The following is an 18,021-nucleotide window of genomic DNA, read 5'->3' on the forward strand; positions in this document are numbered from 1 at the left end:
TTTGACTTACTTTGTATTGCTACTTGTGAAAGAACAGCAGGAGAATTACCTAATAGGTAGCAAAGTGTTTTATATATATGTGTGTATATATAATCTTTATTATCCACTCCAGAATTTCCTCCTTTTGTTGTTTTTCATTATCTTAAATTTACTTGCTTACTGACATATTTGCAGTTGCTAAAGTACTATTTGCCAAGCTGTACTGTTTGAAAGTCATTCTGCATAGAAAATTCAGTATTGTATTAAACAAAAGGAAAGTAATAAATTTAATGATACTATTTAATTAATCTTTTATTATTACTGTCTTTGAAGCTTTGGTGATAAATTGCAGCCTCAGCCAAAAGCACTTCTCGTGATTCATTGCTTGAGACCAGCACTTAATGTATCATCAAAAGTGGACACCTCTCTCTGTTTCATGGGTTATTTAACTTGAGAAAGGGAAAGTAACACAAACCTTAAGTTTCTTACTCCAGCTATTCTTTTTTAGGAGCCAAAGTCAACATTTATGTTTCCCCAGTGCCTCTCACTTTCACCAAGGAATGTTTAGAATCTTAAATTTCTACTTTTTTTTTCCTTTTATTTTTTTTAATGACATGTTCTTCTGTGCAAATGCACTGGTTTTGTTGAGCTAATGCTGTTTTCCTGGATCTTTCCTTCTTTTCCTGTCTGTGCTTCACTCCCTACCAACTTTGCAATGTAGCAAGCTGAGCAGTTGTTCAATCAGATGTACAATCCAGTAAGTTCATTTTTAAATTGCCCGCTGTAACATATGGAAGCATGAGGATCCATTCCCTTACTGTGTTGTGCTCTTCCTCTGTGGAGCTTTGCAGAACACTCCTGGTGCTCACTCTGCTGTACCCATTATATCCAAATAAATGAACTTTGTGGACTTGAAGGCCATTTTAAGAATCCAAAATGTATTAAATAGGTACATACTCTGTTTCTGAGAAAATAAACTTCCTTTAGGTCCTCAACTTCTCCATCAGAAAATGCATGCAGAATTTTTTTTCCTTTTGCTTTGCTTTTTAATTCCTCCTTGTACAGTACTTTATTTGATCCTTCAAACTTATGTAACTCCTAATTTATTCAGTTTATCTTCAGTGACTGAGTTAATTAGATGAATAATAATATCTAGGAAATGACTGGCAGTATTTTCAAAAGTCCATATGACTAAAAGAGATTAGTTCTACTCATGAAAGACTGTATACATTTAGCATATACACATTAGGAACACGGAAACTTTGTATTTAAGTGAAGAAAATACTGAAATATAAAATCATAAATGCAAAAGGCAGTCTTTGCAAAAGCACAGCATTGCTTTGGCTTGTATAGCATTAATATTCTCACAAATGCCTGCTTTAATTGCACATTATCTCTTTTAACTTGACTCCTTCAATTTGAGGAAGAGCAGCAACAAACCTTTTCTCTGCAGAGAGGAGTTTCCATCTTTTTGGCTGAGACTGTTACATTTAATGTGCTGCGAGCATCACAGGACAGAAAAATGATTTAACTGTAAGAGCAATTTAAAAGCTATAGTTTACATAGTAATCCTAGTCAGAATCACTATGTAATTTGGATAGTGTATATATAGAAGAAGTGGGTTTGTAGCTTAAGTAATGTGATACTGCACATTAGAGGAGGTATTGCCATCACTGGAGTCAGTGGGAGCTTTGCCATGGGCGTCCATGGACCAGGATTCCAGCTTTGGAATCTATTATGGTTAGGTTTTGTAGCTCCAGCCATGTAATGGACATGTCATGACTTTTGTATGGGAAAAGAGATTTCCCACACAATCTGCTGTGTTTACTTTTGAAGTTGTTGGTTACCTGTATTGAGAATTGAGTCACAAATTGTAGCACAATATCATAAAACCTGATATTATGACCTCTACCCTCCAGCACAGTGCTGGAGAAAGAGCTTGTCCCTTTCAATGATACACCCATTTTTTTTCTGTATCATCTTGGGTCACTTCTGTGGTAGTTATGTTTCTATTCATGTCATTTGCACTGCTCCTGTGCATGTCTTTTCAGACGAGTCTTTTTACTGTTAGTTTTTAGCTTGGTTTTCATAAATACTGGCCAGTCATTAGCTCAATATTAGTGATTCTGCTGTATAGAATTCATTTGTTACTTCCTAATCTGTTTGTGTGCAGTATTCCAAAATCAGTCCTTTTCTTAGCTGGCTTTTCTGCCTTTATGTGGTTAATTTTCAAAAGGACAGCCTGCTGGAAGTTGCAAAGCAATGGATGCAAGATCCTTTTCCTTTGGCACCAGGCAGCAATCGTACTATACCCACAATATGATTTTTTTTAAATAAACATCTCTTGCTCAACTTCTTTCTTCTCCTACATATATGAGAATAAGTTGTAAATAGAATTGGACATACATTTCTTCATGCTTTAAAGGTGAACTTTTTGAAGTGCCCAATAAGATTTTGTGCAAAATTGATTATAAGAAATTACGTTATTGCCTTTGTGCTGTCATTTAAATGTCATGCTGTACTGAGTTTGGAGTACAGGTGAACCTTTTTCTGAATATTAAAGCCTAATTTTCCAACACCTTCTATAAGAGAAATGTCAGATTAAAATTTAAACTACTTGCAGAATACACTATAAATTACTTAGAGCAGTCCCTCAAGGTAAATAAAAACCTCCAGAGTTTAAGGTGACAAGAAAATTTGTGTGACAGCAATCTTTTTTTTCCATTTATTCTTGAAAGTAATAAAATTTGAAGGATCTTACAAAGTAATAAATATCTTGCATGTAAATTCTGCTGTTCCTTTTCTTTTTCCTTTTTTTTGATTTTAAGTACCCACTTGATTTCTGTGTATGTTTGTGTCTCAAGCTTTAAGAATGAAATACTTATCTATCCATCCATCCATTTCTGTTATGCAGAATAATACATGCATGACTGTAGCATAAGACTTTAATAGCCTAAATAATTCATGTTGCATGTCTGTGCCACACTGTTATGATATTTCTGTAGGAAATTTGTGGTTTACATAAGGAAATGTTACTTTTCTTCTAAACCATTTGCAGTGCTTATGAAGCAAAGATCAGAACAGATGTATAATTAATGTGAAAGTTTGTGACATTCTAATGGTAGAGTGATATGCTATTTTTAATCAGTTGTAAAAATAACACACAACATCACAGTCATGATATTGGGAGAAAAAGCGTCATTGAGTGGTTTAGTTTGAAATTAACCTAATCTGTACACACAAGGGTTATCATTTGCAGATACAGGTTTAAGAAAGCTGAAAAATACACATGGACTAGTCCCTCCTACCCATAATAGTTCCATAGAAACAGAAAATGTGTTTTCCAAGGTAACAGAGAACTTAGGGAGTAAACAGGGACAGAAATTAAACAGAAAAAGGAGAGTACAGCAGAAATAGGCAGAGACCTTTTGATTAATGTGATTCATGCAGCTTCTGTCTAGAACTAGATCCAACAGTTCAGTCTATAGCCTAAAAAAAGCCAAAGAAATCTGCCCTGTCCTGGCAGGAGCAGGGTCAATATCAACTGAGCTGCCTTTTAACTCCTTTGGGCCTACTGTTTGACCTCAAAAGTCAAGTTCCATCTGTCAATAAATCACCCCTGATCTGTACACAGCAAATTCAGAAAGGTGCCTAGTTCAGATCCAAACACATCTTTCAAAGCCATAAAATAGAATGGGGTCTTATAAGTAATTCTGTGCCTTTGTCCTGGCAATGTCAGATGGATTTTGTTTTGCTCTTTTCTGGTATCAGCAGTTGTGTTTACAATGTGAAGAGTCCCTTAAAGAGAATTGCAGGTTAAAGTATCACCTGCAGAAAGCTCTTTGTAAAAATTGTTTTTTGTTCTTGCTCCCCATTTTTTAACAAACTTTCCTTTGCCAAACTTCGTTTGGGCAATACCCTTGTAGAAATCTGGTTCCTGCCAATAGTTGAAAAAGTTTTTTTTAATTGCTTTGAAAAGTAGAGGCAGTCGGCTAAATTGGTGGTTTGCAATACTGGTTTTATTTTTTTTAATTAATTTTTTTTTTAAGACCAACCTTGTAGTAACTTAATGCTTACATTGATTTATATGTGACCTTGGTTGGATGCTTAATCACATTTAATCATACCTTAGAAGTTCCACTTCATGTTGGGGAATGCAGTGACCCAGTTTGTGCTGCAGAATTTTCCAAAAACACATCCTACAAATAGGGAATAGTGTGAGTACCACAGAAAACACAAGAACTAAAAATTTTTACACCTTAATGTTGATTTCCTTAGCTTGCTGTTGAGCCAAGATTTAAAGGGATAAAGTGAGGAATATGTTTATTATTTTAGGTGGTGTTTTGTTTATCAGTTGTGCAGTAGGTAATTTTTTCAGTGCACTTCTGAGCTGCTGTGTGACAGGAATACTCCATGGTGGTAGAACGTTTGGCACCTCTGCATTGGTGATGCTATCATGTTCTTGCCCAGTTATGCATTTTCCTTGAAGAAAGTGCAGTGTGGCAATGAAACATAAAAAAGGGACAGGCTTCTCTCCCTCATCCGCATTGCTTCTTGCTCTGGGGTAAGAGAAGGGTAGAGGTACATGGGGAAAAAAGTTTGGGCTGAAGCTGAGACTTACTTTATGCTCAAGGGAAGACTGGGTAGAGGAAGGAAGGTGGGTATTTTTCCTCTCTATGAAACGATGGAAGCAAGGCTAGTATGCAATTAAATCTGTACCAAAGGGAAGGAACAGGAAGGTGACAGGGAGTTAGATGAAAGAGCAATAGCCTTTGGAGAGAAACTGTGAAATTCCGGATTTACCCTTGGGAGAGGAGGAGAAATCTGAAGAATAGGGAACAGTATGCTTTTTTTGAGTAAGTTTCTTAGTATCTTGAAGGTGGGAGCTGGATTATATTTCTTTTTCTAGAGTGAATTTACCTATGGAATTAAATGATTCCTTCCAAAATTGCATAATGATAAAAAAGTGTACAATATTGTAATAGGGTTTATGGATAATCAAAGTATTTTCTCAGATAATTGGCCTTGAGTCTGAGTATTACATTGACTTCAAAAATTACAAAGCTAGTTGAAAATAAATTTCTTGATACGATTAACAACTGGTATAAAAGAAATGCAAATTTATTATTAAGGAAGATTGAGCCTGAAAAGATGTTGCTGACATCTCAGTCAAACAGTAAAATGAAGATACTCCTTGAATGTTACCTTGAAAAGAGTTCTGTATTTGAAAAGTCTTATATCTGCATGGAATTCAGGACTGGAGCATGTATCAAAACAGAGATTTTGAAGAGCAAGGTCAGTAGGTTTATTAGGCTCCTCATATGATTCCCTTGGCTTCTTTTGGTGATGAAATACTTCCTCTGAATAAAAATCTCCAAGTAGGATAAGTAACACTTCAAATCTACTATCTTTTTCTTATTATCCTCATGCTTAAATGGTATGTTACATGCAAACACCCTAAGTTTTTTCCCTACTAATTTCAATTTTTTTGTTGTATTTGTAGCAAACTCAGACTTGTTCTTTATTTATACAGAACATTTTAACCATTGCAAAGAATATGGACCTTCCAGTATCTGTAGTTTATATTAGTTCTTTCCCAAATATGCATGCTTCATTTTGATCTGCATTTCTTTCATTGCTTGCTTGCATTGTCCATTCCCTGAAATTAAGAAGGATAAGTAAGTCCATGTCTTCTCTGCGTACTAAGATAGTTGGAGGACCTTCAGTTCTAAATACCATGAATTTCTGTAAAAAATCCTGTATGTTACCTGAATTTTCTATGTTTAATGTGCACTGCCTTAAACTACTTCTTTTTTCCTTGCCTGCTCTTTCAAGATGCCAATTAGGAATAATGGGAAGCAAGGGGTAGGCTAAGCATTGCAGTGCATCTTTGTTTCCATCTGTCTGTGATTATTGCAGCCTACAGTTGAAAGCACTCTGTGCCAGGTCGTGCTCCCATTGAAGCTAATTGGGTTTTTACCATTAGATTTGATGGGAGTTGGACTGGGCTCTGCACTCTTGTTGTTTTCATTGCGTTCTCTCTTGTCTGTGGAACTCCCACCCATCCATGCATGTGTTTGCCAGGTTTGTGCTGTGTTCACCAATGGCCTTGTTCCTCTGATGTTTCAGGTTAAGTATTAATAATAGGCTAAAAAGGATTATTGGGTAAGGTGTCTGCTGAAAGCAGCTTCTTAGTTTATTGGTTTGTCTTTTAAAATCACCTCTGCATTAAAAATAATTTCTTTCCTTTAAATTCTTTGTATCAAACTGCATTTGAGACATCTGGTGATACGGATATATACAATATGTATATATGTATCTGTATATTTATACATGGACCAAGTGTGTGTGCTTATGCATAGGGAAAGAGTACATGATTTTTAAGAAATTGTCTATATATTCGAAACACACTTAATGTGAATTTAATAAATTACAAGGTGAGTTTTTGTGAAATTTGAAGAAACACCTTTAATGTGGGGTCACTTTAATATGTAAAAACCCCCTTAATAAATCCCCTCCCCTTTCAGGACAATAGAATTTGACTATGTAGATATTTTCATTTATTTTTATAATGCATCAGACAGGAATACCCATAATCCTTTTTAATGTAAACTTGAACTCCGAGACTGAAGAAATGAAGCTTTTAAAGCTATTTAAGTTATTGTCACCCTTATCTTTTTTGAAATATTGATTCTGAAGGCTCATGAAGCTGAAGAGGAGGCACGGATGAATCCAGAATTTGCAGACAGAATGAAACAGCTCGACAAGGAGGCGTCGTACTATAGAGAAGAATGTGGCAAAGCTCAGGCTGAGGTTGACAGACTTCTAGAAATACTGAAGGAAGTAGAGAATGAGAAGAATGACAAAGATAAGAAAATTGCTGAGTTAGAAAGGTAATTTTTGTATTGTCTTACATTGGGTAGCATTTTTGCTTACTTGATCTTCATTTCAGAAGCAGAGGTTACAAGTGGAGTATGTTTTTTAAGAGTATAGTGGTTATGCTTTGTAAAAGAACAGAAAAGGGCTACTTGTGAACTTCATCTCCTGTTGGCTGACTTTGGAAAAATTTAAGGTTTCCATTTTTTAATACCCTCCATAAAACAAGCACGTGTAGGAAAGGTCACGTGCAATTTTCAGGCACAACCACCAACCAGAAAACAGTGCTGGGGAACAAGCCTGTCTTTTTAGTAACTGGTGAATCAGACCTGCCCCCACGTGTTTCTTCAAGTGTGAACATCATCAGTCATTCTCAGAGGTCCTGAAAAGTATTGGTAAATATTTCTAACCCATCTCATGACTATTTAATAATAGTAACTATTTCTCAGTGTTCCCATAGTCTTTGTTTGCTTGAAAAGAATATTTTCTGATATTGACCAGGCAGTGATTGTCTTGTGTCTGGAAAAGTTGTAGAGGCTTTCCATGATGGAGAGAGGAGGGTTTTGGGATTTGTCTTATGGCCTTTGCAATTAAATACATCTTGAAACCTTCTCCTGTACGGCGTCCTGCTATTTATTTGATTGATCTGTTTTCTTTTTTCTCTTCCTTTAATCAGACACTCTTGCTTGAATGAAAGAAGGAATTATGTGTTTTCAAATAATTTATATAATTGTTTGATTATGATCAAGTCAGCAAAAAACTGTTTTATGGCTCGAAAAAAGAAGTTTAAGTGATTTTATTTTTGTGATCATTGCTATAGTTCCAGTCAAGACCAAGCACCCCCATTAGGGAGCATTACCATGAAAGAGAGGAACATTTCAGAAATGCTTGGAGGGTAACAGCCAGCATGGAAAGATGTGTAAAGCACCTTTTACTGAGGATGACTTACTAATCTTCGCAGCTACCCGCTGCCAAAACTTGTTACTCTTTGAAGATGTTTGGTTGAGGTCAGTAATGGCTAAGAATCGTGAGAATGGAGACCTCAAATTCAAAACGAGAGAAGATTTGTATTTAAAATAGAGCTTACGTAAGGGCAACTCCAGTTGGCAGTTGACTCTCTCAGCACATCAGAGTTTGGAATACTCGAGTGTTTGCCTCTGTTTTAATGTGTATAGGAGGTCCCAGAGGAAGTGAGTAATCAAGAGTGGGCACTTTGTGCACCATGCCTGTGAGCTCTGATACACTGTCCAAAATCCTATAGCAGCATATCGGAAAAGATAGTTAGAGGTTTTGTGTGGATGAGAAAGTGCTGCCTTTGCCATGCAGGGATGCAGGGGCAGTTACAGGCCCAGACTTGTAATGCAGCAGCTGCAGGTGTGACCACCAGGTGTAAACAGCAACTGATCCCCTCCTTGCACTGTAAAACTGAATTATTGCATGACAGCAGACTCATTAATAGGCACAGTAATCTTGGGTTCAAGAGGATAATCTTAAGACCTTTATTAGATAGCAATCATGAATGAGTTGAATGTTTGAATATTAAAATGACAAAATTATAGGATGATGAATGAGTTAAATCATGATGGTCATGATGAAGTACTGGAGTTTGTGATCTCAAATTTCTGGAAATGTTAATTTCATTTAAATACTTTATGTAAAAAGAGAGAAAGAATTGATAGAGAGCAGTAAATTAATTTGAGTTGAGAATGATTGATTACAAGACAACAACTACAAAGTTACAAGGAACTAAGGGGTCCAGAGATATTGGTACAGCATTATCAGCATACAATCTGTTCCTATTGTCTGAGAAGCCTGTAATGCATGAGAATTTTCTGTTTTTGTATTCATTTTCTTTTCAAATGTGTTATACTCTTAGCAGTGAAGCTTTGGAGCACCAGTTTCTAGTCTGTTATTGCTGATGAGGGTGTTGACCCTGAAATAACTTCTCAGAAAATAATGTGGTACTGCTGAGTGAACACAGACTTTTGAAGAGAATGTACTGTACTTAGAATGTGATGGAGTGGTTAAACTTTGCTATGGACCTTTAGCATATATTTGACATTTCCTCAAACTTCAGATGCAAGGCCATCTCTGGGGTCCTGTAGGAAAATGAATGTGACATTAAAATACATTTATTCCTTCATAGCTTGCTGGGATCCATGTTCACTGCTATGCCAACATCTTTACGCTGCAAGATAATTGCAACAACATAAATTTTGAAAAGATATCAACATAAATTTCTGAGGAAGTGATTATCTAAACTATTGCAAGCTGTGGTATCCTCACAATATTTGTTATATTCACATAATGAGGTGTGCTTGTATAAATAAGTTTGAAAAGTAAAAATGGTTGGAATAAAGTTATAATTTACAAATTCAAACAAAAATTAAAACAAGGAGATGAATATTAACATTCTACTAGTCAGAAAGTATTGACACACAAAGTGTCAAATACTTGGGTAGAAATATCTGCTTTGATATATGGGCAGTTAAATTTGTAAGTGTGTGCTACTTGGCAGATGAACATTATTAATAATTTTGAAGAAGTCTTCATGTTAATGGTAATTCTTTTGGTTTTAATGTGATTTCCTTGGCTCAGAAAGTATCACACTCCTGAACATCATCACTTTAGATTAATATTATTGCTCGTATAAAATCATGTTGGTCTGTTTCTTTAATTACCCTCCCTATATTAACTTTTTATTTTACACTTTCTTATTACTACACAGGAGAAATTACTCCTTCTTCTGTACTTAAGATAATTGATAACTTTTATTACAATTTTTACAATTTATCTGTTTATAATTAAAAAAAGTTTAAAATCACATGCAACATATTGCATTTAATGTATAATGTATTTTTGTTAAATTTAGCTTGCTGTTTGTCTTTGGTTTTCTTGATGAAGGAAATGTGGTTCAGGGGTTTTTGGTTTTTTAAATAATGTAAATGAAACTGGATAAGGTAGTGATCAGCTAAAGTTTTAATGTCAAGAGCCTCACCAAGGAGAGGGAGCTGCAACTGAAACAGAACTATCAGGATTGAAGGAGTGTGTTGTTTAAAGCTTTTATTAATGGTGTTAGAATGAGAAGTATGTTTATGAAATGTGATAGAGAGTTTGAATCACAAAATGAAGTGAAATACAGTGGCATAAAATGCATGTTTGTGAAGTTAGGACCAGTGAGGCTTCTTGATATAAACTAAGAATAATCCTTGATACAGTTCAGGAAAAGAAAGATTGGGTGAATTTGCTTACAGCTGTGTCATTATGAGCCATCTAAATAATAAAGCAGAGGTCTAAATAATGAGGAGTGAATCCTGATATGTCAGAATAAACATCTCCAGTAAGGATAGGAAGGTATTAATGTCATCAGGTGCTGGCAAGGCTCTGTCTGGAATGCTGCTGTGTACTTCTCATCAGTCATATGCCTGGAGGTTGAATTAAAACTGGCAGCAGGTGCAGAGAGGGCTGGTAAAAAGGAGTGAAGTGCTCATGGCACAGGAGGAGTGTAAGCAGTAGTGGTTTGCTTCTCTGGCAGAACAGAGCTCTGCAGGGATGCTTGTTCCGTGTAAATACGGGAAAGGATAAGCACTGCAGGGAAAGAAGAGCAATTTCAGTAAAAGAGCACTGACACATAATACAATATAAATTATCCATTGGTAAATTTAGACTGAAAAGGGGAAGAAAGTGATGACAATGTGGTGAGGATTGTAAAATCTTGGATCCATGTTTCTCCAGTGGTCTGTGAAATACTCGGCCAGTTGCTTGGCTAAGTGTAGCTTCTCAGCAAAGATTGCAGCAATATAAAAGTCCATTTAAACTTATTATGCTAACTATGAGACAAACCTGTTTGTTCTTAAACAAGGAGTTGATTTTTGTTTTTGTTACCTACTTCTCATATGCAGTGGGTATATAACACTATAGATGTGTATTCAAGCTCTTGGGGTATTCAGACTACAATTAATTAATTCTGAAATGATTTGGATTTGAATTCTCATGATGGTAAGTCCACACAGCAGTGACAAGTCATTGCACAAGAGACAAAACATCAGCATGTGGAATAAAATTTTTTTTAAATACATTTAAAAAAAAGTACTTTTATGGCTGTTAAATATGCTCCTTTTCCTAAATGGACAAAATGCTGTGTGTCAGGGACAGATTTAAGGACTAGTCTCGCTGTGTGGGGATTGTTTTGGCCTTACTTTTTTGAAAAGGATGTGTTAAATGTTTTTTTACAAATAAAGTTGTTAAAAATCAGAGTATTTTCAGTACTGAAGTAATAATTCTCTTCTTCATACTGAATTAAAAATTTGCTGTCAGCATTGGAAGGAGCTGCATTTCTGCGGTGGGGTGTCAAATCTTCATCTTTGATTATTAACTTCTGAGTATCTTTGAACAAGTTGCCAAATTGTTTAGCTGCTTTGACTGCCATTGGAAATCTTGATGAATGAGGGTCACCAGCCTATGACAGTTCAAATGAAAGACTTTGTGGCATATGACAAGATGTCTGTGGGGTAGCAAATGCTACCAATTTATTTGTTCTATTTGATGTGTATATGAATTTGGATGGTTATAAATATGGATGTATTTATGCTGTCCACTAGTGACAAGACCCCCTTTTGATTTAGAGTTTGTTTTCTTCATTGCACAGGAAGGATGTACCTCTGCAGAAATTTCATTTTAGTTCTTGCTTTTCCTTCCCTTCCCTTTCCTTTCCTTTTATTTTTTTATTTTTTAATTTTTTAAATAATCTGCTAATATAACATCTGCTTGTTATATTTTAAAAGAACTAATGTGTTCCTCACTTTATTCTCTTTTGCTGTCTTCCTCCCTATCTGTTTTTCTCCAAACTGCTGCTTTCATCCCTACTCCAACCAGCTTGACTTCCAGGTCAGTATTTTCTGCTCTCCTACTTAATGCTCCTTCCACAATGAAGATTTTCATTGATGCTTCATTTGTTTGGTTGTTTTGATTCCACGTTATTAACTTCTGTTTGTATTTTGTTGTTTTTATTCTGCTTGTCCCTATTGTGAAGTTTTTGGTCATTTCATTTCTAGACCAGAAACTTTCCAGTAAATGAATCTTTTTCTTGAATACCTATAAGAAAAAATAATGTTTATTAACAACATATTCAATTTGTATGTTGTTTTGTGAACAATTTTTTCTTCTTTTGGCTTTGCTTATATTATCTTTGCTTATGAAGTTTAACATTTGGAATAATTTTTTAGTAGATAGCGCAATGCACCAGGTAATGAACAGTGACAATTGATACAGAGAGATTTATACCAAAGATCAGAGACTTATTCTTAATATGTTGCCATTGCCCCTTTTACTGCTTACAAACAGAATATGAGGAGTTGCAGTGGTTCAGAAACTTGTAGCTGTTTTTGCTGGCCAGATTCTGGGCCAGCACATAACTGTAAAGTTACAGACATGCACGTCTGTATGTGCTTTTATGCTGTGTTTGTATGCAACCTCATCTAGTCAGGTTTGTGTTTTAAGTTCTTCCAGGTTGTAGATTAGTTTAGCTGGCGTTTGTCTTTGCACACTGCTTGTGAGAAAACTTTTCAAGTATTACATGTCTTGTTGTGCTTGTTGGAAGCAAAAATCGATCTGGTTGACATTTTTTTCTCTTAGTAGGCCCCGGTGTTAATTTTCTTTCTCATGCTTATAGGTGGTTGTAAATTGTAAGGTAGCAAAGTCTTAAAAGATCTTTTTGATGTTTCCTCTTGGAGAGTCAAGACCAAGCACAATTCACAGTTCAGACATGTCAGATAAGTCTCTGACAGGGATGTCATCAAACTGCACAGCTAAAGATGGTTCATTGCAAAGAGATGCCAAGACTTCTTTTTCCTCCTGATGCACTTTAGTACATGTCACAATCAGAAATTACTTTCCACCTGAAAAGTTTTGTTTCTGAAATTTGAGGCTTATCAATTGCACAAAGAATTGGATGAACTCTAAATTTACTGTCTATCTACTTCAAGCACATTTTTATGTGCTTGAAGGGATAGTTATTACACCCAGATTGTGAAAATACTTCAATTTATTTTCAGAATCTATCTTTCCTCTATCTTTCTTACTTAATTAAATCCATTTATTATGGAGTTGGCCAAGATGAAATTCTTGTCTGAATGCGACCACTTTGCATTTCTATCAGAGCCCATTCAACATTGATTGAAAATCTCTCTGGCTCAAGAGAGCCTAAAGTAAGCCATTATGCTATGTGGTTGTCATTATGGTTGATTTCACTGGAATTCAATGATTGGTATGCAGAAACATTTGTTCAGCAGTTGGAGGTGCAATTTCTGTTATGTTTTATTGACCTAAAAAGCCAACTGACCTTGTTGAAGCAAACTGTCTGCATAACCCTGCCAACTTCCATCCCTAGAGTCCCAGATAAGTTGTAGAGTATGATTAGAATTTATTGTGGGTATTCAGTGAAGTGTTAAGTTTTCTCAGCTTGAATCTTCATTAAGGTCAAAACTTAATTTAAGAAACAGATCTATTAATTTCCATAATTTCTGTTGATCAGTATGTTTTTAGCTGTCATTTTAGTCATCCATACTCCTATGAGGTTTTTATGGTTAGAAAAATGCTGCATCTGTTTTAAAAGGTGGTAGGCTAACAAGAAAATGATATATATTGGCATAATGCCCTCATGTGCACCTGTCTGTACAAGATAAAAATATTCAGAGTACAACCATCAGTACAGTGACATCCCCACACCTTTTGGTTACAGCAGGTTATACACTCCCCACACTTTTCTTCCTGCAGATAAGCAGGAGATGGATATTTTTTCCACTGTGAATTGTACTGACCAGTGCTAGAAAGTTTCCCACCAGCTCTGATGTTGGCCTTCCTAATTGTTTCTATGGGAGGCCAGAGCTCAGTGAGATGTGCAAGGGAAGGTTCAATGGAGTTTTAAATTTAACCTACAGGCCATCCACGGTTTTGTCAAATGTCAGTTTGATGGTTCCAAGGGCAGAGTGATATGTTGTTCAAAGATAATGTCCCTGGAGAAATGGAGATAGTGTACTACTGAAAACTGAGAGAATCTGTGATATACATTACTCTTCTGAGAGACTGGTTATTCTGAGTGAGAAGCATAGTTGTCATGTTGGATAACAGGCAGATTGCTGACATGTCATTCTCTTTTAGTCTGTTTGCTACACATGCAGAACCAATGTTTTAGCATTTAAACATTTTGAAAGAGATGACATTTTGAGATGAGATTGTATGGATTTAGATGATTTTAGGTGAGGTTTTAAACTTTTGTAAATTTCATTTTTTAAGAAATAGTGAAGTAGAAAGTTTATTTCTTTGGTATTTTACTTTAAGGGAAAAAAAGGAAATAATTTATTACAAAATAAGCAGAAATCATAACGATGAAAAATAAAGATGCAAATAGGGCCCTGGGACAAGATGTTGCACTGTTCTTCAATTCCATCCCACTCACTACTGAACTTGTCAGCCTCGTTCTGGACTTTCCCTTTCAGTTTGCTGAAAGCCCTGCAAAGGTTAAAATAGAAAGGAATTATTTAAATAAGGAAGGATATTTTGTAATTTGATTTGGTTTTTTTGAGATTTGATTTGGAGGGTAAATACTCCATAAAGTAAATGGTTATGCAGAATGAAGTGGATATGAGGAGGAAAGAGCTCTACCTCACTGAAGGAAAAATATCAGCTTGGGATTTGGTTGGATATGACACCACAACTCTGTACTGGGAAAGAGAGAACTGAAGGCACTGTTACTCTTCCCTTTCATGATTACTGATTGAAGACATCAGTATTTCTTATGTTTCTCCAGACCTGCTGCCTCCACTAGTTTTCCTCAGAGGCAAGATCCAGAGGGCAGATTTCTCTGCCTTTTGAACCTGTGCATGAAGTAGCCTCAGAGCACTCCCTGGGGATATTGGTGTCTGCTGGGCTCAATGCTGTCAGGATTCCCTGTGCACGGTGCAGGGGTGTGTGGTGAAGAATCTTTGTGAGATAGCACAGCTTGCCCTTAAAAAGCTGTTACTGAAAAGAGACAGGGGTACTAAATTTAGGAATTGGGCTGTTGGTGGAACCACTCCTTCCACTGGTATTGTTTGCTTTCCCAGTGCAGGAGCAACATGCCTGATCTGAATTTATAGTAAGGGGAAGTTTGTGTGTGTGAACAAGAATCATACATAGTGTACCTGATTTATTTGGAGGTCTGAAGAAGTTACTGCAAAAGCATGGAAAGCTTGATTTACGTATTGGATGATAATGGCTGGATTGATCCTGAGAACTTCTAGGGTGAGCGAGGAGTTGCAATCAAAAGATTTGATCCAGAATGAAGTTGCAATGAAACATGGAGTGCTGCAGAGGAGGTGTGATCCTGATTGCTGTCAGGCTGGGCTGGACATGCTGTGGAGCAGTTGGATGCAAAGAAAAACTGGAGTCAGGAGCTGCTTTTTCTGTTGTGGGTTTTTTATTTTTTTATTTTTTTTTATTTTTTTTATTTATTTGTTTGTGTGGAGATGTTTTGTTAGTTCTGTACTTTGAAGAGCAAAGCTTTTCTGGACTACAGCTGGGAAGGACCTGATGGACCAGTAGCAGGGCTGCAACTTCTTGGTTGCAAGTTTCAGGCAACAAATTATTTCCAGTAACTGGTTACAGTTATTGCTAATGGTCTCAATTAATAAAATAGCTGAGCAAGCAATTGCCATATTAAATCAGATCAAATATCCTTCTCATCTAGCGTGCTGTCATCAGTGCTTTTTGGTTTTTTTTAAAGAAGAACATCAGAAGAAAATGCACGACAATCCTGGGTGTAGGAGAGAGATGTGTGACAGATGAGTCTTCTGGTACGAATTTCACACATGTTCATGTAAAGTGTCATCCAGCAGGAATGTGCTGAGGAAGACAGCAGTGCTGGGTCGGAGTTTCCGTGGTTGCAGTGCAGATCTGCCTTGAAACAAAGTGACATGAACCATAGTTTGGAACAGGATTTTAGTACGTCTCTTTCATTCATGCGTTATCCTCACGTGGATATTTCTAGCTTCTCTCCAGGGCTTTGGAGGGAACTGTGTCAGACTAAACACTTCTTAAATAAAGATTTTGGAAAACTTCCCAGAGTGTGTGTTAGGTAAACCCTTCCTCCCACATTTTTGCCTGTGAGGTGAGAAATGTTTCAGTGACTTGTGTGACGCTCGCTTGATTTCTACCAGGCAGAGTTCTCGGTTGTCCCAGGACAATAATATTGTTTTGTGGTGCATTTGGGGGCAAAACAATTGTCTCACTGAAAAATTGTCATAATATGAATATTAAGAAACCTGAAGCCAGCCTTCAGGCAATTGAGATTTAAAATAGGGAGGAGTGTAAGGGGATGGGAAGAAGGGTTTTTTTTGAGACTTACAGGTCTCTGTGGGCTACAAGCCTGCTCCTTCAGGATAGAACTGAAATAGCTATGTAACCTGTCAGTAATAGGAGCTGGGAATGTAATGACAACATTGAATATACTAAAAGTAATTTATCTTAGCTGCTAATTCTGGGCATGATGCATTCAGCTGGAGAATTAGGGATATAAGATTTAATTTTTTAAAGATATTTTAAAATTATTTTAATATTACTTGGTTTAGGTGATTTTTTTGTCCCATGTTTGTGTTGGTCATTTTGCTTTCCATTCTTTCTATCAAAGAGATATGAAGAGATCACAGAGGGGTACTTGCCAGTTCTGATGAGCAGATGAACTGTGATGGGACTTTGCCATAGTCTCAGCATCAGGTGAATGGCAGAGAGAAGAGCAAGCATCCTTCTGCCATCAGAGATAGTATTAATTTATTATGATAGTATTTTTTCAGGCATGTGGAAAATACCGGCCTTTATTAGCTAAAGATAAAGTCAGTTTGGTCAAGGTTAACCAGAGACAATTACCTGCCTCCAAATTCTTTTGCTCAAAAGGCTCCAGAATTTTGCTCAGTTTTCATAAGCTTCTTTCCTGTGGGAAAGTCTTCATGTCCCATCAGCCTTCCTGGCAGCAGGGGAGATCCAGCCACAGGCTGATAATATTTTCCTGTCTCTCTGGGGGCCATCCACTCAAGCTTGCTTTCTCATCCCAAATGATAATAGAAGTGCTAAGGAAGCTGGGCTATTTTCCTTTATGTCATTGTAGAATGGATTATTTTTTTTTTAGTTATGGGATCAACTACCACATTTAAAAATTAAGTTTTGTGGGGTTATAGATTATGTTGTCACACAGGTTAGAAGTTTAAGCAATTGTAAAGGGAGCTTAAGTCTTGCTTCTGCTCCTTTTCAGTGGGAAAGAGAGAGGGGAAAATGTAGTTCTTTTAAAGAGAAAAGGAAAAGAGAGGGGAATAAGGTCTACTAGATTTTCTGCTATGGAATTATGAGGGCAAGAAGGGCAATGCTGAGAGAGGATATACAGGATTTTTTCCTATAGAATGGCAATTGGTTAGTCAGATATGCAAAGAAAGGAATTCCGTGAGATTTGGGATGAAGTATTCCTCAAAAGTGATGTGGCCCTTATGACAACAGACATGTAAAAAATTCTTAATTTTGCTTTTTTTCTTTTGAGTATGTTTAACAAAACCAAGGATTGCTCATTTATTTATTATTTATTTCTCCCTTAAGAAGTTTTCATTCAAAACACTTGATTGCCCCATACTTATATAGTGATCTGTATTAGTCTGTCAGCTTTTTAAAAGAGAATTTTAGGAGTATTTCTGATTTTAATGTTTAAATTTGATAGACAAATTAATTTCTTAATGGTTGTGGTAGTTGCTTTTGTTTATTCATGTAAGGTATTTAATTTGCTATCAGTGTGACAATTGTATTAGTAACAAAAGAAAAATAAGAAAAGCTAAGAATAAGGAGACACAAGATTTTAAAAGATGTGTTGGACACTAATAATTTTAGGTTATATGATCTTGATTGAAGAAAAACAACATGAAAGTTTTAAATGCAAATGATGGCACAGAAAGTCACTGCTTAGTTTTTTATTATCATATTATAAAACTTAGAGTGACTGTGTCTAGCTTATAAAATCAATTCAGCAGCCAAGCATGAGGGCTTTCTTTTAGAAAAAATTGCTTTTGTTTGGGATTTGTTTTCTTCGTTATATCAAAAATTCAGCCTGTCACAGGTAGAGGTTTTCTTATCCTGACAATATCTATTTTCTAC

The 18,021-nt window shown here is 36.1% G+C and overlaps 1 protein-coding gene across 1 annotated transcript in view; it reads left to right on the forward strand.

Moving 5' to 3' along the window:
- ERC2 (ELKS/RAB6-interacting/CAST family member 2) overlaps nt 1–18,021 on the forward strand; it is a 283,355-nt gene that overhangs the window by 142,721 nt on the left and 122,613 nt on the right. The window contains exons 11-14 of the mRNA XM_041425936.1: nt 701–736; nt 5,815–5,844; nt 6,679–6,872; nt 11,731–11,742. Coding sequence (XP_041281870.1) covers nt 701–736; nt 5,815–5,844; nt 6,679–6,872; nt 11,731–11,742 — 272 coding nt within the window. The remainder of the gene's footprint in view (nt 1–700; nt 737–5,814; nt 5,845–6,678; nt 6,873–11,730; nt 11,743–18,021) is intronic.

Source organism: Onychostruthus taczanowskii, unplaced genomic scaffold (assembly GCF_017590055.1).
Source record: "Onychostruthus taczanowskii isolate IOZ18803 unplaced genomic scaffold, ASM1759005v1 scaffold9, whole genome shotgun sequence".
NCBI lineage: Eukaryota > Metazoa > Chordata > Aves > Passeriformes > Passeridae > Onychostruthus > Onychostruthus taczanowskii.